The sequence below is a fragment of the Chionomys nivalis genome, chromosome 13 (genome assembly GCF_950005125.1).
Source record: "Chionomys nivalis chromosome 13, mChiNiv1.1, whole genome shotgun sequence".
Lineage (NCBI taxonomy): Eukaryota > Metazoa > Chordata > Mammalia > Rodentia > Cricetidae > Chionomys > Chionomys nivalis.
In genome coordinates, this window is record NC_080098.1 from 42,936,235 (window position 1) to 42,958,085 (window position 21,851).

General features: G+C 41.2%; 1 protein-coding gene across 1 annotated transcript; it reads left to right on the plus strand.

Annotated features, from left to right (window-relative positions):
• Positions 1–671: 671 nt before the first annotated feature.
• On the plus strand, positions 672–17,734 carry Slc17a3 (solute carrier family 17 member 3). The gene is made up of 11 exons (XM_057787050.1): positions 672–759; positions 5,898–6,106; positions 6,845–7,078; positions 7,296–7,383; positions 12,859–12,945; positions 15,268–15,386; positions 15,503–15,664; positions 15,928–16,057; positions 16,151–16,298; positions 16,555–16,645; positions 17,600–17,734. The coding sequence occupies exons 1-11, from the start codon at positions 672–674 to the stop codon at positions 17,732–17,734; spliced, it is 1,491 nt and encodes a 496-aa protein (XP_057643033.1).
• Positions 17,735–21,851: the final 4,117 nt, after the last annotated feature.

Below are 21,851 nucleotides of genomic sequence, written 5' to 3' on the forward strand. Positions count from 1 at the left end.
AAGTCAGGCAGAGATCACAATGGCGGCACAGCCCAGAAAGCTGGCATTTTAAAACAGCCAGTTTTTTCCTGCTGCTGAATCAGGAAAATTTCTTTGTGGCAAGTCACCCACAAACAGCCAAAAGCTGTGTTAAACTCTCTCTCCCTTTCTTTTTTGTTTAAACAGAAAAAGGGGAAATGATGGGGGAGAGTCTTCTGTTTTGTGTTAATTTCAATGGTTAAATAAAAAGACCGCCTTGGCCCTTTAAAAGGACAGAAAATTAGGTAGGCGGAGTAGACAGAACAAAATGCTGGGAGAAAGAAGCCGAGTCAGACAATCGCCATGATTCTCCCACCAGACACAGATGCAGGTTAAGATCTTCCCTGGTAAGCTACACCTCGTGGTGGTACACAGATTATTAAAAATGGGTTAATCTAGATGTGAGAGTTAGCCAGTAAGAGGCTAGAGTGAATGGGCCAGGCAATGTTTAAAAGAATACAGTTTCCATGTAATTATTTTGGGTAAAGCTAGCCGGGTGGCGGGACACAGCCTCGCCGCTTCCATACTACAAAGCTCTCTTTCTTCATGAAGTTTACCTGAAAGGTAACATCATGTCAATTATTTTCTATGAATCTGCTTTCTTTTTTTTTTTTCCCTGACAAAAACTAGACACCCAGAAAGAAAAAGCCACAATGACCACAGTGGAATTGAAACCTATTAGTAAGCAGAGTGAGGACACCCTAGACATGCAGGTGGACAAGAAGACCCCTTCCCGGAAAGGTAAGCTGTGCACTACACGAAGCAGGCATGTACACCTGCCCACTGAGTGTCTGGTGTGTTCTCTTCTGTAATGTAGTCCCACAAAACAGTGACCTCATCACTTTTATGTTTTTGATTCGCTTTGAAACACAGTGATGTTAAGTCACATCTCACAGTTAAGAGAAAGAAGAAAACACACTCTTCTAAGACGAGTTTTTCCCAGTTACTTTCTCATCTTTATCCATATGAGTTTACTCTTCACAACTGTTAACAAAGCTATCGACACACAGATTCGCATCCCATTCCTTTAATATCTGCATGGAACACTGCAAACATGATCACATAGCTTGATTAAAGTAACAAATGACATAAATATTCAAAATCAAGAAATGTAACATTTTTTTAAGCTTAATTCACTCATTACTACCTTTGTTCTATATGACTTTTATGCAACTCCATACTGTATTTTAACTTGCTAATGGTTTTCAGTATTGTTTTGTAAGATTATCAAAGCCTTCTTTTCTTCAACTTATTTTTAATTCTTTAAAGTTAGCACATCATGTAATGGGTCTCACTAAAACATTTTTTTTTTTTTTTTAATTTTCAAGACAGGGTTTCTCCGTAGCTTTTTGGTTCCTGTCCTGGAACTAGCTCTTGTAGACCAGGCTGGCCTCAAACTCACAGAGGTCCGCCTGCCTCTGCCTCCCGAGTGCTGGGATGAAAGGAGTGCGTTTTCCTCCTCTCTAGCCTGCCCTTGCTCCCTGCCCACCCCTGGCTCTTTCCCTTCCTTCCCCAGATGGAATATCAATGACGTGAAGGCAGAAAGGTCAACTGTCAGGAGGAAGGAAGGGAACAGAATGTTACACAATGCATGCTTGACATATCCTAACAAATCCAACTTCCACACTTATTTATCTGAAAAGCCCTCTTGTGGCTGATGTTTAAGCTGTGTCTCTTGATTTTGATCCTTTGTTATTATCTATATATGAAATGCATATGTTACTTGGCTATTATATGTATTTGGACTATTCCTGAGAACTATTAAGCTATATGTCTTATGGTAAAATAACATAGCCCTTGGATAATCACATTTGGATTATTTCCTTAGGTTTTGAAATGAAAATGGTAATTTTGAGACAAAATTTATGATTATTTTGCTTTCAGTGAAATAGAGACTTTGGTTTTCTGTCTCGATACAGATGAAAATATGTGGAGGATTGCAAGCAAAAGAGGAAGTGATTTGTCTTGTGCCATAATGGCAACCCTCAAACGGCTCCACCAAATAAAGACTGGCAGCAGGGAGCCATTGTGGTTGGAGACTAAGGGAAAAATTCAGACTTAAGCCACAACCATGTAGAATAGCTCCAAACAAAAAGAGAGAGGTGGGATGAACGGCTAGATTCTTGGGTATCTTAGGTGAAAAGACAGCAGTATGATCCAGGTAGACTGAATAAGGTGGCTTAGAAAAATACATTAAAGAAAACTATAGATGGGGTATACATGTTAATGGCAGGGGGCTTGCCCAGCATGTATAAGTTCCTGAGTTTGAACCAGCATCACCTCCCCCCACCAAAGTGATATGAAGTAAAGTAAGAAAACTGCAGAGTGTTTGAGAAAATAGAATTACTACCAGCTAAAAAAAGCAAAGTAAGAAAACTGCAGAGTGTTTGGGAAAACAGAATTACTAACAAACTAAAAAGCCTTTTGAAAATTTTAGGAGTTGTCAGAGCTCAAGGGTTTATTTTTACTTGTTAATCAGCTTAAATTTGATTTGCTCATCAACTGACTTTTAGTAAACAAAAAATAGAAAAATGGTGCTGGACATGGTAGTGAATGCCTGGTACCCAAGCACTGCAAATGCAGAGGCAGGAAGACCATGAGCTTGAGACTAGCCTGGGCTATTCAGCAAGATCCTATCCCAATAAACAAAACCAAACAAGACAAAGAAAAATGCTTAAAAGTGTCAAGAACTGTAGTATTAACATACTGATCTCCAGTTTTTTCTTTTATTTAAATGTGAAATAACTCCAACATTATTTTTCTCTATAACAGGGTAATTGAGAGTTCTGTAGTAGGAACCCCCTTGTTTGTTCCTGGCTACTCAGCCCCGAAATAACCACATAGAAACTGTATTAATTAAATCACTGCTTGACCCATTAGCTCTAGCTTCTTATTGGCTAACTCTTACATCTTAATTTAACCCATTTCCATTAATATGTGTATCACCATATGGCTGTGACTTACCGGTAAGGTTCCCACATGTCTGTTCTCTGTGGCGGCTACACGGCATCCCCTGACTCCACCTTCTTTCTCCCAGAATTTAGTTTAGTTTTTCCCCACCTAGCTCTACTCTACCCTATCACAGGTCAAGTCAGATTCTTTATTCATTAACCATTAAAAACAACACACATACAGAAGGACTTCCAACATCAGAGGTCTTTCATTTCATGCCCTTTTCCCAATCATTCTTTGGGTATAATGGTATCATTCTATAGATTTTCCTGCTGTTTTATATTGTTCTCAGTAAAATTCCGATGCTCTCAAATGCAAATGTTAGGTAATGCTTGCCACTCTTGCCCTTTGTTCTAAATTTATATCTGCTACTATGATAAAATACTCTGAGTAAAAGCAACTTAGAGGAGGGAAGTTTTTTGTTTGTTTGTTTGTTGTTGTTGTTGTTTTAGCTTATAGGATACAGTCCATCATTGAGAGACATCAAGGCAGGAACTCAAAAACAGGTCTGCTTGGTGTTCTACCCAATGCTATCTCTAGTGAAGGAACTTACTCAGTCAAGAAGTGTAGTCAGAACCATGGAAGAATGTTGCTTGGTGACTCACTTTCTGGCTCATACTTAACTAGCTTTCCCACTCAGACTGGGACCACCTGCCCAGGGAATTGTGCCACCCATACTGGGCTGGATCCTCCTACATCAATTGACAATCAAAATATGCCCAGAGACTAGTCTGGTCTAGCCAATCCCTCAATTGAGACTTCCTTCTCAGGTGCCTCTAGGCTGTATCAAGTTGACAGTTAAAGCTAACTAAAGAACAGCTTCGGAAAAAAATTCTTTTGTAGTCAAATAATACATCCAAGTAACCTGTATTGATGCCACCCAGTGATCCCTGCAGGCTAACCACCTTAAAGACAATAGTCTATAACAACATGCATTTCCCATCTCACCAGCATATGCCAGGAGCTGTAGGACAGGACAGCACCTTAGGCAGCTTAGCTTAACTTCTCTGGGTCTAATCCTGTCTCACTCCTTCACAAACTGCTCCAGAGGCTCCCACTCCACTCAAAATAAAAGCCACAGTCCCTCCGACAGTCCACGCTACCTTTAAGACTTGGTTCTACTCTGGCTGTCTCCTCTGTCATACACACCTGGTGCTGGCTCTTTGAATGCCCACTGCTGGCTCTCTCCTTCCACGACAGGGCATTTTCACTAAGTGGAGGGTGCCTTCCCCTCAGATGCCTGCATTATCAACTCTCAGGCGTGTCCCTGGGACTCTGCCTCTTCCTGTTTTATTTTCTGCACAGCCTCTAAGACAGACTTACTGTCTTGCCTTACTGTGTGTTGTTGTCCTCTTTGGAATATGAGGTTCACTAGCGTTGTGCTGCTACACACGGAGAGAGAGCAATAGATGTGTGTTCCATAAGAACTGAAGATACTAACTAGACTGGAGAGTGCGGTTTAGGAGAGTGGTCTATCAAGTTCCCCCAAGTGAACCAACTGATTTGCTCAGCCACAGGATGAGCTGGATAGACTTAGGCTTCCCCAAGAGACAGATACTTGTCTGCTAAAGTACCCTTGGAGGACCCTGGGAGCTCTTTGACACCCTGGGAAGATGCTGAGCTCTGCATGCTCACTTGATTTGCCACAGTCTCCTGGGAAAGAAAGAAAGAAGCAGTGAGTGTTGCAGAGTGCCCTTCGCTGAAGTCCGTCTGTAAAGGATACCTGCAGCCAGGCGAACACAGTTTCTGCAGTCATGTGATTTTTCTATCATGTCAGTCTGCCTTATGTGCTCTGCCAGGACCCCTCAGCAGAGCCACACTGCGGGCCTTTCCCAGCAGCTGTAGAAAGCTGCCTGAAGAGCTCGGGAAGTAATCGGTTATCTAGCCAACCATCCTCAGAGGTCCATTTCTAAACCATTCTCACAGGTCACTCACAGGTGCGTGGCACCTGTTTTCAGCACTTTGGACAACGCACCAGGCTCTGGGAATCTGGGGGGTGGGGGTGGGGATTTTCCTGGAGCCACACACACACACACACACACACACACACACACACGGATTGTTTTAACAGTTCTGTTTCCAGTGCAGCTTCACCGCAGGTTTTTAGCATTTGAGGGTGTCAACTTCTCAAATGATGAAACCTCTCTAGGACTTAAATCTTAAACTTGGTTCATGTTCTTAAATCTCACATTTTAAATGAAAAATTATCCTCAACTTATTAAAACTTTAAATTTTATTTGTACACATTATATATGTGTATATGTATATTACATATATGTATATGTATGTTACATATACATATATGTATACATATTACATATGTGTATATTATATATTGCACGAACGTTTATATTACATATTATATGTTATATACATATATGTATATATGTATATTACATACATTATGTCTGTGACATGTAACATAAGTATATCATATCACTAGTTGCACATACTATGCACATACATGTAATTTACATGTATCTTATGCATTATATTGTTATATATTTTTAACTTTTAATATAAATTTTAAATTTACGTACTGTGAATCATTTCATCAGCCCTAAAATTCAGTGATGTAGGAATGGGAGAGACAATATTACAGGAAGGACAGAAAGCCCCAAATGAAGTCAGCCTCTGTTAATTTGTAGTATAAAATGTTCCTTGACTTAATTCACTTACCAGCTGCTTTTGACTCTCCTTTTCCTGATTCCAGCCAAAACAGAAAGGTCATTTAAGTCACCAGATGGCCAGTAGTGACTTTAGTTGGCCTCAAATAGCAGACAATGATGACTAAACTCCCAGTCCTCCTGCCTCCCAAGTGCTGGGATTACCGGCTTCTACCACCAAGCCGAGCTTTCTATTATATCTTGTGAAAAATTAATGTTGCCTCAATAAAGCAAGCCATGATATGATGTCCTGTTTCCCAGTCCCGAGTTTGTGCGCCATACGCTACGGAATAGCCTTGCTTGCACATTTCGCCAACTTCACATTTATAGCGCAGAACTCCATCATAAGCATCACTATGGTCGCCATGGTCAACAACACGGACCAATCCCACCTCAACAGCTCCACCGAAGAGCTTCCTGGCGATTTGAATGGTGACCAACATGAAGCCTCAACGCATCTTTCTGCAAAGGTAGGCAATGCAGAATTTAAGTTTGTGCTCCCACTTGTGTGTGTGAGTGTGTTGCGCAATCTGTGTGCATGTCTGTGAATGCCAGAGGCCAAATTTCGGTTTCATACTTCAGGAGCCTTGTTTCATGAGACAGGATCTCTTCCTGGGACCTGAGACTTGTATGCAAGGCTCTATTAACTGCCCAGAGGGTCCCAGGATGTTTTTGCCTCCCTAAGTGATGAGATTACAAGTCACAATGCTGGCCTCTTTATGTGGGTTCTGGAGATTAGAAGGAGCCTGTCATGCTTGCACAGCAAGCACTTCACCAACTGAGCCCTCTCTCCAGCCCCTAAGCTCAATTTTTTTGCTATTCATGTTTATCTTTATTTTTCTAAAGTTTGTTTTATAGTTTTATAGTTCTTGGAAGAGAAGCCAGGGCCTTACACATTCTCGACCAATTGCTCTACAACTGAGCAACTTTCCAGCTCTTTCTTTCTTATAATCATTCTGTTTTCAGAAAGGGTCTTATTAAGTTGTTCATGCAGGCCTTGAGCTCACTTTGTAGTCCAGGTCAGCCTTGAACTTGTGTCCTTCTTGCTTCAACCTCTTGATTAGTTGGTATTACATATAGATTTTTGCAACCAGGTCTAGCTGTGTTCAAAAATTTTGATTGAGAAAATTCAGATCTAATGAGGCTTCTTAGATTTGGTAAATACCTTCCAGTGTGTGGCTCATAACAACATTTTGCATTTCCCAAAGGCCCCTGTGTATAATTGGAGTCCTCAAACTCAAGGAATCATCTTCAGCTCTGTCCAATATGGCATGATGCTGATGCAGGGACCTGGTGGATTCTTGGCCGGGAAGATAGGAACAAAGAAAGTGGTCGGAATTGCTCTGCTTGGCTCTTCGCTGCTCACTCTCTGCATTCCACCGGCTGCCAATCTTGGACTAGGTTTTCTCCTGGCAGCACGAGCAGTCCAGGGCTTTACCCAGGTACCAAGTATTTCCTTTTATTTGGTTTTTTAAAAAAATGTAGACCAGGCTAGCCTTGAACTCAGAGAGATCTATCACCTGTCTCTGCTGCCTCAGTGTTGGGATTACATATGTGTGTCACCATACCTAACCCAGGTACTAAGTACTTTCAGACTCTGAGTTGGATGTGGATTTCTACACAGCATCATATCAACATCTCTAACCATCTTTATTCCAGGGCGCTGGCTATGGGGGTCAGTTTGCACTCTGGCAGAGATGGGCTCCTCCACAGGAGCGCAGTCGGCTCTGCAGCATTGCTCTCTCAGGTAAGGAAGTACAGTCCAGACAGGTGCCTGGCAACCCAACGCTTTCCACTGGGCTCCTAAACAATTTTTTCTGTTGAACAGTTCTTTATCTTTTACTTGATGTTAATGAAATGTTTATACAAATTAAGAAAGCCAACACTTCATTTGTGACATGACATTTTTGTCTGTGTTGTGATTTGTGGTATAACTCTGTTTATGGTATGATTTCTGACATTTAAAAATGTTTTTTATGTCCCCAATTGATCACTTTTATTTTGTGGGATTTAATTTCAACTCACTGACGGGTTGTAAAAGCAATTATCCATGTTTTTATGAATTTGTACAGTTTAGTTTTTACATATCAATTCCTGACAATAGTGTAAAGCTTATACTTGTGTTCAGTGGGACATGGATTCAACTTAATGATTTTTGGAATTGCTCTATATTGTTCTGAGAACATCTTTTAAAAGTTTTCATTACATTCACTTCCTTGTTATGCATGCACATCACAGCACGTGTTGGAAGTCAAAGAACAGCTACCAAGAGTCAGTCTTCCCCTTTTAGCATGTGGGTTCGTGGAATCAAACTCCTGTCGTCAAGCTTGCCGGCAAGCACCTTTACTCACGAAACCATCTTCCCACTTCCTGAGAACTCTTTTCTGAAAATGGCCTGTCAGTGAAGTGTGCCCATCATGGGCATTTTGGAGGCAGAAGCCTACCTAACTTACAGTAGAGAAAGTGGCAAATATATGGTACAAATTAACAATGGCCACTGTCAAGACTAGCACTGGGTAAGGAAAGCGTAGTGATGCAGGTAACGTATGTGTTCAAAGGTAGTCAAGAGCTCTTCAAGTCCAAAACTACCACACACTTTCCAGGGGGCCTGCTGTTAATAGACCCCCTCAGAATCCCAGGATGGTGATAAGCGATGTGGGTCACAGGAGTTTACGTTAGCTGACAGAAAGGGAGCATCCGATTTAAACTAAGGAAATTCACCTCAGTTACTCAGCTGTGAGGTGACCCCAGAACACAAGGGAAACCAGGGAATAAGAAGCCAGAGAACATGGGTATTGCAGCTGTGGGACTGACCCAGACTATAGGGCATGAAATGCATGCATGAGATAGGAGGATGGCCACAAGGCCAGTCTGGGCTAGCAGTGAGCGGCAAGCCCTTAACTCAATAAAACAAACTTGAAACAAAAAGTTGGTTTTTTTTTTCTCAAATTTAGAATAAAGACAGTTACCAGACCTTCAAGGTTTAGTAACTCAGTTTCCCTTCACTTGCTGGTCTATCTGGCCTGGAGAACCAAAATAAATCAACGGACAATATATAGGGGAATCTCAGCAGCCCCCACACTGCAAGCTCCAGAGGCTTCCTTGTCTTTGGTGTTGAGGAACTCCAGAAAGAAATTCTTTTCTGTCTTCAGAAAACATAGGGACCCTCCTGGCTTCTTCAGTGACACAGAGAGAGCAGATGGAAAATTCCATCAAAACAGGGTTGGTTGAGCCCACTTTCCTGCCTCAGTAAGACTGTGATGTTACTAACAGCGATGCCTGGGTTAAAAGACAGGATCGCTCTAACCTGAACCCTAGAGAAAAACACCTTCCCCAGGAAAGCACCCGCCTAGGGCCCAAAGGGCCTGGCTGCTTCCAGCCTCCAGTGCAGAACACACTGCATGTTCCTTGTGGGTGTGCCAAATCTTTGACATTGTCACCCTGCATTGCCATCTACAGAGTTCACACTTAAGAACAAAACTGAGAGATGAAAACATCACGCAGTCTCATTTCAAACTAAAGAAGTGAGTTGAGTTTTAAGAATGTGACGCTAGTGTGTTGACCACCCTCTAGTGAAAGCCACATGTCTGCTAGTATACAGGCAGTACAAACTTGACTTGGACGTTTAAAAATAACAATTGGGTGAGTTGAGAAAGAATTAGGGAGGGGTAGATATGATCAAAATAGACCATACGCTATTCTCAAAGAGCTAATAAAAATGAGCAAAAATAATCACAGAATATTTCATAATGTTTAAGTCTGTTTAAGATTTTATGGTGGTCTGTATTTCTAGCTATCCTGGGGTATTTAGGTGGTGTGTGGGTCATAGATTGGACATATTTTCAGGTACTACGAAATATACATAGAGGTAGGGAATTTTGCAGCCACTCACAGAGCTTTGGAACAATTCAGGTCAAACAGGACTCCTAGCTCATCCTTAAGGCTAGTAAGTGCTGGGAAGAAGAAAACGTCTTATTAACTTCACCCAGAGCTCAGGAAACAGAAAGCCTCTCAAACCAAACTGGAGGCCTTCATTGCACAAATTCTGAGTTAATTTAAAACACAGAGTGAAAGAGTGAGGAGAACAAGAAGGAGACAGAGGAGAGAAAGAGAGAGAGGGAGAGGTGAACAGCACAGTTATCTTGTGAGAGATAGGAGGCAAACATGCGCAAGGACCATGTGTGCTCAACTGCCTAAATATTCTTTTTCTGTCTTTCTACTTCATCAGCCTTTGCCCCAAGGGTGTGTTGATGGAAAACAGGGTTAAAGTTCAAGCAAGACTATCCCCAGAGGAAAGGCATCTTGGGCCAAAGTCACCTACTTGTGTGGAAGAAACACAGGGAGGAAAAGAGGAGGTCAGCTAAAGATCTCGATAATTGCTGTTTTGTTTCTTAGGTAACTGGAGCAGAATGGAGGACTGGCCCAAGCTTTTGCATGTATTGAATCAGCAGTGATTTGCTGATATGGTCCTTTAAAGGGGGTTGGAGGGACCAAGGTAAAATACTTATCAATGCCTATGCTAAAGAAACTCCTGAGAAATCAGTCTTAAGATACAAAATGAGGAAGAGATGCTATGAGATATTTCAGTACATGTCAACACGTACTGATGTTCAAATCCAGGCACGTCTATCTCTGCTAACACTGATCACTTCTTAGTAGTGAAATTTTTCAAAATTCTCCCTTTCAGATTGCTTTAAAACATAGTACACTCCCATTCTTGATGCTCTGCCTGCCACTATGCAGCAGAACACAGAACTTGGGCTTTATTTCCAACACAGATCCTATGCTATTGGTATTTCATGTAGTCGGGAAAGAGTCAAGAGCAGAGAAGAAAGCACGGGTGAGAAGTGAGAGGATGCACACTTAAGAGCCCAGGCTTGAGGCAGATTGCGAGGGGAGGAAGTCAAGAGCACAAGAAAGGACATGATCTTGGCTGGAAAGAGGAGTCTGCCCCTCTCTGTAATCAAGTCAAGGGCGGACATTTAGGGGAAAGATATGGATTGGGTGGACCTGGTGGTAGAATAGGTACCTAATTCCAGCTTTCTATACATGCACCCTGGAACTTGGTACTTTCTTTCAAATGCCCCCTTTCCTGTTATTAAAAGGAAAAGCCCCAACCCTGGGGCAGTTTATTTAACTGCAGTTGGCTATTCTTGATCACAGGCAACTTTGATTGTTAATATTTAAATAAGATAGCACAGACAATATGCTTCAATAAACATGAATAAAGGAAAAAGAATGTGTAAACAATTATTTCCATATTGCAGTGTAGGTTAAAAAGCAGTCTAGGCAAAAGAGTAAATTTGGAAGGCCATAGATCTGACTCCACAGCTGTCTGTAACTGCTGACTGTGAAACACAACCATGTCAACAAGGTTAAAGATGGCATAACGTCTGTCCACATGCCGCACGGGGATTATTCACAATGCACAGAGAGTCTGTAGCTTGAGACAAAGGGAAACAAATGGGAGAAACAGAAAAAAGACAGTCAACAATTTCAGTTGGGTTTTTTTTTTTCCCTCTTACTCTCTGGAGGTCAACCACCCTGCTCCTAAATAATCACATGGAGACTTAATCTTACTTAGGAATTCCAGGTCTTAGTTTGACTTGTTTCCACCATGTTTTCTTAAATTACCCCATCTACCTTTTGCCTCTGGACTTTTACCTTTCTTTATTCTATGTACCCTTCTTTACTTCTTACTCCTTGGCTGGCTGTGTGACTGCATGGCTGGTCCCTGGCATCCTCTTCTCCTTTTCCCACTCCTTTCTTTTCTCTCTTCTGTTTATTCTCTCTGCCTGCCAGCCCCTGCCTATCCCTCTCCTGCCTAGCTATTGGCCATTCAGCTTTTTATTAGACCAATCAGGTGTTTTAGACAGACAAAGTAACAGTGTTTTACAGAGTTGAACAAATGCAACGTGAAAGAATGCAACACATCTCTGCATCATTAAATAAATATTCCACAACATAAACAAATGTAATACATTTTAAACTGATATTCTACAGCAAACAATGAAGTTGGTAAACAGGAAAAAACTGTACCTCACTACAAAGAACAAAGTTTATAGTGAGGGCACTTTTATTATTTATACTAGAAGACAGGTGCTTAAAATTTTTTCAAGATATTAGATACCATAAAGGAGATGAGAAAGAAAAATGTTGGCGATTTAAGCTGCTACGATTTTCAACAAAGCTCTTTTACAGTATTTACCAAAATTTGAAATATACATAGTTTTTCATCTATCAAGTCTACCTCTGATACGCTATTATACAAATTATGTTCATATTCAGGGATGAGTAATAATTCATGTTTAGGATTAGAATCTACAATGCAATGGAGATCTTTGTAAGAACTATTGTTCAATGAAGATGACTGTTGGGGCTGGGGAGATGGCTCCATGGTTAAGAGCATGTACTGTTCTTGCCCAGGACCCAAATTCCTTTTCCAGCACTCATACCTATAATGGCAGCTCTAGGGGATCTGACATTCTCTTCTTTCCTCCACGAGCATTTCAGTCATGTGCATGCATACTGCACACACATACATAACATAATAGAAAAATAAAATATTTAAAGATGACTGGCACCCTTGGACCATTATCATCTTATTTTAAAATAACTTCATACACATGGACTTTGACAAGAATACTAAACATAAAAAGTGAGATAGTTTAGAAATAGTTGAAAAGCTATGAAATGGGAATATGTCTGACATATATTAGAGTTCTTTGAAGTTATAGAAATTGAAACACTATCATGTGCATATTTGTGCAGAAATCAGCTTTCTGTGAATGCGTTTACAAAACGAATGAATGTATGTATCTCTATAAACAGCATATAAGTGCACAGAAAAGAAGGTGAGTGACTGTTTCTTGTACAATAAATTGGCATGATGTTTGCCTTCAGAAGGACGAGGGGGTAGAACTGGAGGGTGTACAACAACCTTGACTATTCGTGTACTTTATTCAATAATAAATGTAAATCATTGAAAATTAAGACAGCATGGAAGTAAGTATGACAGTCTTCTGCAATGTCACTTGGGAATTTTGAGGGGAAAATAAAAGATTTTCAGGAAGTATATAAATTAAATGAGCAATCTGAAGGTTTTACATTTGCACATGGTTTTCCGTGGTTTGGTGGCACGTCTCCATGTTCATCTGTCAGCCCTCGATATCTGTCTGGTAGAAGGCAAGGGTCCCACTACCTTTTTTCTTTCTTTCTACAGGAATGGTATTGGGAATCTTTGTTGTCCTCCTTGTTGGTGGTGTCATTATCCAAGCCCTTGGATGGCCCTTTGTCTTCTATATCTTTGGTAAGCTGCTGACTTCTGAGCTATTCAGTAATGTTCTTCTGAGGTTGTGCATCTGTGTGTACTTTACTGAAGGAAGAGAGTCCAAATATAAAAATGTCAGGGAAGCCAAGTATCATAATACAAGGAAATAGCCTTTGCTAGTTAAATTGTGGAAATCCTCTGGCTTCATATAAAGTACTCTCCTCCTGCCCTAAGGCTCAGTGGGCATAGATACACTGTGCCTTGCAGGCAGGAAGGGAAGGCCTGCAGAACTTAGTGCTTTCTAAGAGATAAGAACACAATCCAGGGAGGTAAGTGTACCTATGAGGCTTGTCTTTGGTTAAACACAGCAAGAGGGCAGCATCCTGGGCAACTCTCAAGTTTCCCAATAAAAAGAAAATATCAAACACTGAGAGTAATTCAGGGGTAACTTCACTCTTGGTCCCAAGACATCCATTTAACTAGAAACCAAGAAAGTGCTGCTTCACCTACCGTTGCCACTGGAGGGGATTTGCATTTTATTTTCAAACTTCCTATCAGCTTGTTTGGTTCACACACCTGTTCCCCTTCCAGTTGGTGAGTATCTGAGGACAGAGATGGGTTACTGTCAGTTCTTGAAACTTTGTAGGGCCCAAGAAACATGAAAACTACTCAAGAGATAATTGGGTAGATATATTAATACCAGACAATAAGGAGTATTACCAGCTCACCAAGAAGACACAGCAATCGGAAATGCACATGCACCCAACAGCAAAGCCCCCAAATGCACCATGCAAGAACAGATGGAACAAGGCTGGGATGTAGGCCGGTTGATAAAGTTCTGGGCTAGGAAAAAGACGTGGGTTCAGTTTCTAGGAAAACTGGGTATGGTGGCACATGGCTCTAATCCCCTTCTCAGAAAGCAGAGACAGGATGATCAGAAGTTCAAGGGAAAGCTTGAGACCAGTCTGGGCAACTCAAAACAGTGTTCTGTGGAGCAGGAGTAGGGCAAGGAAACAAAAACCTTCAAGAAATATTACCCAGATAGCCTAGGCAAATAGGTGAGCTCCAAAGTCAGTTAGAGATTCCTGAGTCAAAGAACTCAAGGAAGGAAATTCTCTCACCCCCACCCACAAACACCAGACCTACATATAAAATCTGGAAAAATTATTCAGAAGAAAATGCTTTGTTCTTTAGTTAACCAAAGAATTCCTAAATATGACACCACTAAAAGTATGAGTCACTGAAAGTAAATGAAATCGATGAATTGGATATCCGCAGAGTTAAAAAAAAAATCCTCTTCAAAAGACATGGCTAAAATAATAAAAAGATGAATTGGCTCAAGGAGAAAATATCTACAAAACAATTATTTGTTTTTCTAAAATTTGTAAACAATTTTCAAAACTCATTGAGAACACAAAACCCTCTATTGAAAACTAAACAGAAACATTTCACCAAATATACACAAAGAGAGCACAAACCTGTGACCAGGGGCTTAACTAAGCCCTTTAATCATGGCGGCATGAAAAGCAAAAAGTACAATGGGATACCTCCATATGCTTATTAAAATGGCTAATACTGAAAATATTGACACTAAGTGTTATGCTCTTCTGAAGGTTTGTGACCCCCTTCCCATATACAAGAGTCTAAGAAATGTAAAGAAATATATTAGCTTGTTTGAGAACTGGGGAGGGCTCAGAATGAGCTTTGGCAATGGCCTCTCCTAGAAAATGTCCCAACATGAGAACAAGCCATTCAAAATACCTAAAGGAGGCTAAGGCAGCCCAGAACAAAGAATATAATTGGCAAAGCACACATTTCCAATTATTGCGGCACTGTTCACAGTATCCCAAGCATGGAACTAGCCTAGATGGCCAGCAACAGAGAACAGATAAAGGAAACGTGGTACAAAGTCACAGTGGAATTTGATTCAGCCAGAAAGAAGAATGAAATTACCTCATTTTCTGGAAAATAGAGGGAACTGGAAATCATAGTAAGAGAAATAAGTTAGATACAGAGAACAATCCACATATTTTCTTTCATTTGTGAGAACTAAAATTCTTTGTAAAGTACATCTGTCTACCTATCTACATGTATGCATACATACATAATACATACATGGGTCACACATACATATACATACATAAAAGCAAACAGGCAGCAGAGAACGGAGATTAGTAACTGGTAGGAGGGGAGAGGGAGGAGAAACTCGGGAGAGGATGTGAAGAAGCTGACATGCTCAAAATGCATGGTACATTTAAAAGTAATTATTAAAAACCAACATTATATGCAATGACAATTACAACAATTAAAAAAGAAAAAAGACAAAATGAGCTCTTTGTTGAACTCTCCTCTTGCTCACAGGAGGTTTTGGCTGTGGCTGCTCCCTTCTCTGGTTCATTCTGGTTTATGATGACCCTGCCTCTCACCCATGGATAAGCAGTTCAGAGAAAGAATACATCTTATCCTCCCTTCACCAACAGGTACTCATAAAACCTCCAACCTCTGCAAAAACCTTGCATCCACATCTGGGTTCTGAAGGGGGGGCAGAGACTTTGAGCCTTATATTGATCTTACTACTCAGACCATTTGCTTTCAGATCAGTTCAGAAGAGCAATCACTTCCCATCAAAGCCATGCTCAAATCTCTGCCACTCTGGACCATGTGTCTTGGCACTACGACCCACCAGTGGCTTGTTAACACCTATATAGTATACATCCCAACCTACATCAGTTATGTGTTCAAAATTAACATCAGAGACGTGAGTAGATTTCATTCCTTTCCTTCCTTGTGTTTGCATGATTGCTCTGCTACTCAGGTGTCATAAATCATTCAATCTGCAGGGTGTTAACCCTCATGACCCAAAATAATCTGATCTTTCAAACCAATGACAGCAACCTTGCTAGGGGCATGACTAAGAGGTGTTCAGGATTCCCAAGAAAGGGTGGTTTCAGAGAGAGGGAATTACCAACAAGTTTTTTTCACTGCCTTAATTATGGTCATTCACCCGTCTTTTCACCTCAGAATGGGTTCCTGTCTTCTCTTCCCTTTTTCATTGGCTGGATTGTTGGCATCCTGGGAGGCCTGCTAGCTGACTTTCTTCTGAGCAAGAATTTTAGGCTCGTAACTGTAAGGAAAATCCTCACAGTTTTAGGTAAGAACAGGGTATGAGGGTTGAATGACTTCTAAGTATTCAACAACCAAAGACTGCATCTCATTCTTGGATTCTCTCTTCCACACTCCCTAGGAAATCTTCCCTCAGCAGCCCTCATTGTGTCTCTGCCCTACATCCAGTTCAGCTATGTCACAACAATTGCATTTCTGACACTTTCCTGTGGGCTAGCCCCTCTGTGTCAGTCCGGAATCTATATCAATGCTTTAGACCTTGCCCCAAGGTAGGACTCTTACATCTGCTCTTAGTTTCACATTATCTGGGTGAAGGGAGGGTGATCTATAGTGTTCTGGGGTCTCAAAGTATAGAAAATAATAAATCATAAGCATGAACCGTAGATGGGCGTATGGTGTGCATTGAATATACAATGCCCAAGTCCTTTTTGATGTAATTACGTGGTGGATTCATACATAAAGCAGGGCTGAAAGATACTGTCAACTATGTCTGGATTTAGCTTGGGACATTCCTGTCACCCACAGGTATGCCAGCCTTCTCATGGGAACATCAAGAGGATTGGCACATTCATCCGCTGTGCTGGTACCCCTTATTGGTGGCTTTTTCCTTGATCAGGTAATTTTCATGCCAAGACAGACTTTTAAAATACCACATGCATTTGTAAAAGTGATAATAGTTAAAGAGTATAGTCAAAGGCTGGAAAATAGTATTGAATTTTGGGTGACCATGAAGTGTTGAAAAGAATGAACCAGAGTTGAGGTCATTCTGGAGTCGGAGAACTAACCACAGCTCCACTCATAATCCCCATTTGAAATGGGAAACAACCCTATATGATTTCCATGATGACCTGCCAAGTCATTGAGGCTGAATTTTCATTGTGTAAATAATCACACACAGGGAAGGAGAGGAGAAGAAGCATGTTAAGTGCATGCCACATGCTGGTATTATGACAAGTATTTTTTTTTCAGACAATGTTTCCTGGCTATCCTGGAACTCACTCTGTAGACCACGTTAGCCTCAAACTCACAGAGATCCTCCTGCCTCTGCTTCCTGAGTGTTGGGATTAAAGGCATGTGCCACTACCACCTGACTATGTATGACAAGCATTTTATACAACACAATCTTGTTTAGCTTTTCATTCTAACACAAGTATGAAAATTAACGTCACCCTCATCTCCTGATACTTAAACTGAAAATTTGATACATCGAGTCTTTCTGATCTGAGGAAAGAGCTCTGATGCCTAGAATCTCTTTCCCACATTGTAACATTCGATGGAAGAGTCTTAGAACAGGTTGCATTTGTAGGCAAGTTTGGGCAACAGAGAATATGTATGACACATTGATAATAATGACAAACATAACTCTGTAGGTCAATCATGAGGGTCCCCAAATCTCTCTTACGTAGAACATTTTGAGTATATTTTGTATTTCCTTTATCTAATGATCAAAAAAGAGTTTTAGGAAATGAATCTTGGCATGGAAAACCCCTGGAAACTGTCATCTGAACTAGTGATTCAGTTTCATCAAAAAAGAGAGAAGTCATACGTATTTTGGGTTTTGTGTTCCCAGGACCCTGACCTCGGATGGAGGAATTTCTTTTTCTTATTGTTTGCCGTTAGCCAGTGTGGCTTAATCATCTACCTCGTGTTTGGAAAAGCAGAAGTCCAAGAATGGGCTAAGGAGAGGATGATGAGCCGTTTGTGAAGGTAACAGACGATGATCTCAGTAGAGGTATAGTCATAGGACTCCAAGATAGTCATTTCCGGTCATTTCCCTTCCTCAGCTGCTCCACTTCTGGTAAAGACATCGTGATACCTGCTGTTTCCTGTGTGAGAAGACTTCAGTCAAAAATGACATCAAGCAGCCTGGACTACAGGAGCGAGTTCCAGGACAGGAACCAAAAAGCTACGGAGAAACCCTGTCTCGAAAAATAAAAAAAAAAAAAAAAAAATGACATCAGGGTTCCCCACCCCCTTTCATTCAGACTTCTTGTGAAGAAATATAAGATGAATAAAAGATCAAGTAAAACGACAGCAAAAGACTACGTTGCCATCTTTTATCTGAGAATGTGGGCACTGGCATGGTAGTTTCACTGTCTTTAAAGAAAAGAACAAAAGTTTTTGAACTCTTAGTCTAGAGGGGCAATCTTAGTAGAACAATTATTTATATTCTATTTGTCAGATTTGATATGAATTTCTTTCTGTGCATGTGGTTCTGGAAGTAGAGCAAGCACTCTACTAGTGGTGTACGCTCCTAGCGTGGAGTTTCTATTTGCTGGGCTGGCTATTGCCATGTTTGTCACATGTCTTCCATTTATTTTCACTGTTACAGGAGTTTAGGATAAAAGCCCTGTTTTTTCAGGAGTCTCAAAGGACTAGACACCACCATTTGTCCCGGTCAGAGAAATTCCTGAGTGGTGGTAAACAACAAAGAAAAGAGATTAACTTGGCATGGCCACATTGGGAAGCCATGTCATTAAGTCTGTCTTCAAGGTGCCAGGGTTCTATTGGTCATTGTCTCAGTTCTGGCTCTTGTTGTGACTTCTGGAGAAGTTGTCATTGCTGTCACCACTTGAGAGGAGTACCCGAGTCCCATGGAATGATGACACCTATTCCAGGGTGCAGCCTCGGCCCCCTAGTAACTGGTATCATCCTCATTTGCGAGCAGGGGATCTGTCCTGCAAAGTGCGATCTGAGTCTTTGGTCATAAAGATGTTTATTATCAGTGCTGTAACCCTGGAGCTCAACACAGCTGCAGAAGAGAAGGATTATCAGTAGCTAGCTTACTACTGCCAAGCTAAAACACCGTGACCAGAAGCAATTTGGGAAGAGAAGAATTTATCTCCTCTCTCCATCACCAAGAGAGGTCAGTGTAGAAACTCAAGGCAGAAACTGAAGCAGAAGTCATGGAATCCTGCTTACTGGCTTGCTCTCCACGGGTTTGTTCATGTGGCTTTCTTACACAGCTCAAGACCGTCTGCCCAAGGGTGGTACCATACCCCCACTCCCCCCCGCTGATTGGTCTGGGTCTTCCAACATCAATCATTGTTCAAGAAAATACCATACAAGACTTCTCTATGGGCTGATCTGATGGAAGCATTTTCTCATTTGAGGTTCCTCTTCCCAGAAACTGCTAGCTTGCATTGTATTGACAAACCAGCGCGTGCAGTGACTAAGGAGGCAAATAATTAGAGAGGCAAAGCCTGGCAGTCATGCAGTGACTGGCCTCCTCCTTTGCTCCCAGACTTCACATCAGGTTCCCTCTGTGTGTCTGTCTTTCTGTGTTTTCTGTTTTCATGAGGGTGCTGGTCCTATCGGAGCACATTCCACTCTAATAGTCTCATTTTAACTCTGGGTCTTTGTGTTGAATAAAAACACACTTGAGGCTCTCAGCTATCCCCACTTTTCTTTAACTGGTCTACCTACTGTTTCTATTCACGTATTTAAAGGTGTCCTGATCTGTGACTTCCTTTGTTCTGTTTCTACAATAACTTAACAGAATCACTTTCACATTAGGACCCAGAATTTGGGGTAACTTAAATCTAGGTTTCCATGCCACGGCCACTCATATTTGAGTCCAGAATAAAATGTCTTCTTTGAGCTTACTGTTGTGATTATTTATTTATTTTAGTGTTGTGATTTTTATATCAAGAAAGTAAACACTAGAAGGGAGGTAGAGCTAGCAACAGAAAAAATTCACAAATTTTGATTAAAATAAGGATACGAAAATATAAAAGAGGAGCATTGGGTAAAGGTCTGACCTAAGGGCAAAGGCGGCCGTCCTTAGGAAGACTAGGAAGGAAGAGATTGCGGTGGAATTGTGTGAAAACGATGAACCAAAGGCTAGCAGGATACAGAAAGTCTCTGAGACGGAGGCTGTAGTAGTCTAAGTACAAAAACGTTAAACATAGATAAACTTGCAAAAAGCAAAGGATGTCTTTTTTTCCTTCTTCCCAGCCGTTGTTACACTAATTTGGGGCACTGAAAAGCAGGTGTGCATTTTCTTGCCAGAGTTCCCTTGCTTCGTTTGATCACAGTGGCTACAGCTGACATACAAGGACAGCCCGTGAAGGATCCTTTCAGCGTGATCTGCTCACCTTGTTGCCACTGTAGAGTCATGGTTGTTGAATTAGTGTCTTCGTGGAAAGAAGAAATGGTTAAAACTGTATCTGTTGCAGCTGATGAAAATGGCTCTACCTTAGGTGCTTTTTATTTATTTATAGAAAGGGACTACACAATGAACACTCCTAAAATCTAAGGCAACAATTTTACCTTTCCTAGACAGGGGACAGGCAGACCCTTAGATGAGACAGCTAGAGACTTAGGAATCCTGACTCATCATTGGAATGAGCTGGAGCACTGGGTGGTGCGGTGTCTCTCTGACAATCACTGTGGGAGGCCAGAAGCCATTTTGGTTCAATGCCTAACTAGCCAGTGTTGGTTCAAACTTCAGGAGTCTGACCCTGACAAGTTTATTTTAGGAACACTTAAGCAAATTGCAAGTTGGTGAAAAGTTTTCTGGTGATAATTAATTCAATCCCGTGTGTACAATAAAGCTCAAAGTAAGCTAAATAAAGATCAGACATGGCTACATCAACTCTTTGCAAATACATATGATACCTTCCATAAAGATGGGTTCTACAGATTAGGAAAAACAAGCTCATAATAAGGGTCTGGAGGAAGATCCACTGTGGTCTCTGCCACAGAAACTGGGGAAAAAAGTCACCAGGCTACTATCCATGTCTCCTCCCAACCTTCTGCACAGATAACAGGCTGTACATCCTTTCCTTTGAAGGAACAACCCTCCGTGTTTAACATTCTAGGTTCCCCTAGTACTCACCTGTTAGTACAAAAACATGCTTACCTCCTACAGTAATGTACTCTCCAAATGACACAAGGATACTCAGAACCCAAATGCTATATGGATATTTATACTTGATATGTTCCTGTAAGTGTTAAAAGCTCTAGCCTGTTTCTTGAACATATTGGGTGTCAAAGGGCAACTGTGAAAGCAAAAAGAGATGGCACAGGCCATGGCAAGCCATGTCTATGGGAGCATTCTGCAGTGAAGACCCCAACACCAAGTCTCTGATAGGAAAAATCAGGAATACATATTATTTCAAGCAACAAGCCTGTCTGCTTCTGCCATTAGGCGTGATGTCTAAAAGATGGGACTGTGGGGAGGACATGAACTTGTACTTCCTGGGTGCCCTTTCCAGACTGGCAGGCTCTTCTGTGACCATTCAAAACTACTTTCTTTGTTCATCAACATTTAAAAACCCTAGACAAAGAGCCGGGGTGGTGACATATATCTTTAATCCCTGCACTCTGGAGATCCCTGTGAATTTGAGCTCTGCCTGGTCTACCTGGTGAGCACAGCCAGGACTACATACAGAGATCCTGTGTCAAAAACAAAACAAAGCACAAGCAAACCGACAGGTCTCCTTCTTGGTGAAACATTTGGGGTCTCCTGTTAATCACCAAGAACTTTCTTTTACTTAATTTCTTCTCACTGTTTCGGCTTCATGGCTCTTATTCTTTGGGGGTCACAAGGCAAGGGCTGAGATCAGAAAACCTGAAAGACTGTTGCAATTACTATAGTTTGTTTTGTTTTGCTGAGATGGAGGCAGCAGGACCTTGAATTTGCTATAGAACTGTGGATAATTTTGGGTTTCTGATCCTCCTGACTCCATGTCCAGAGTGCTGAGATTAACAGAGGACACCTTCATACTTGCCTTGCAATGAGGTTTCTCAAAGTGATTTTGGTTGCCTTTGAAATTCAAAACACATTATATTCTCCCAGCTCCTTTTCTTTAGCTTTA

Excerpts from the sequence above, each read along its gene's own strand:
- Slc17a3 (XM_057787050.1), top strand. The coding sequence starts at position 672 with ATGACCACAGTGGAATTGAAACCTATTAGTAAGCAGAGTGAGGACACC. Across the intron at positions 15,665-15,927 it reads TCAAAATTAACATCAGAGAC|AATGGGTTCCTGTCTTCTCT; the intron begins GTGAGTAGATTT and ends TTTTCACCTCAG. Across the intron at positions 16,058-16,150 it reads GAAAATCCTCACAGTTTTAG|GAAATCTTCCCTCAGCAGCC; the intron begins GTAAGAACAGGG and ends CACACTCCCTAG.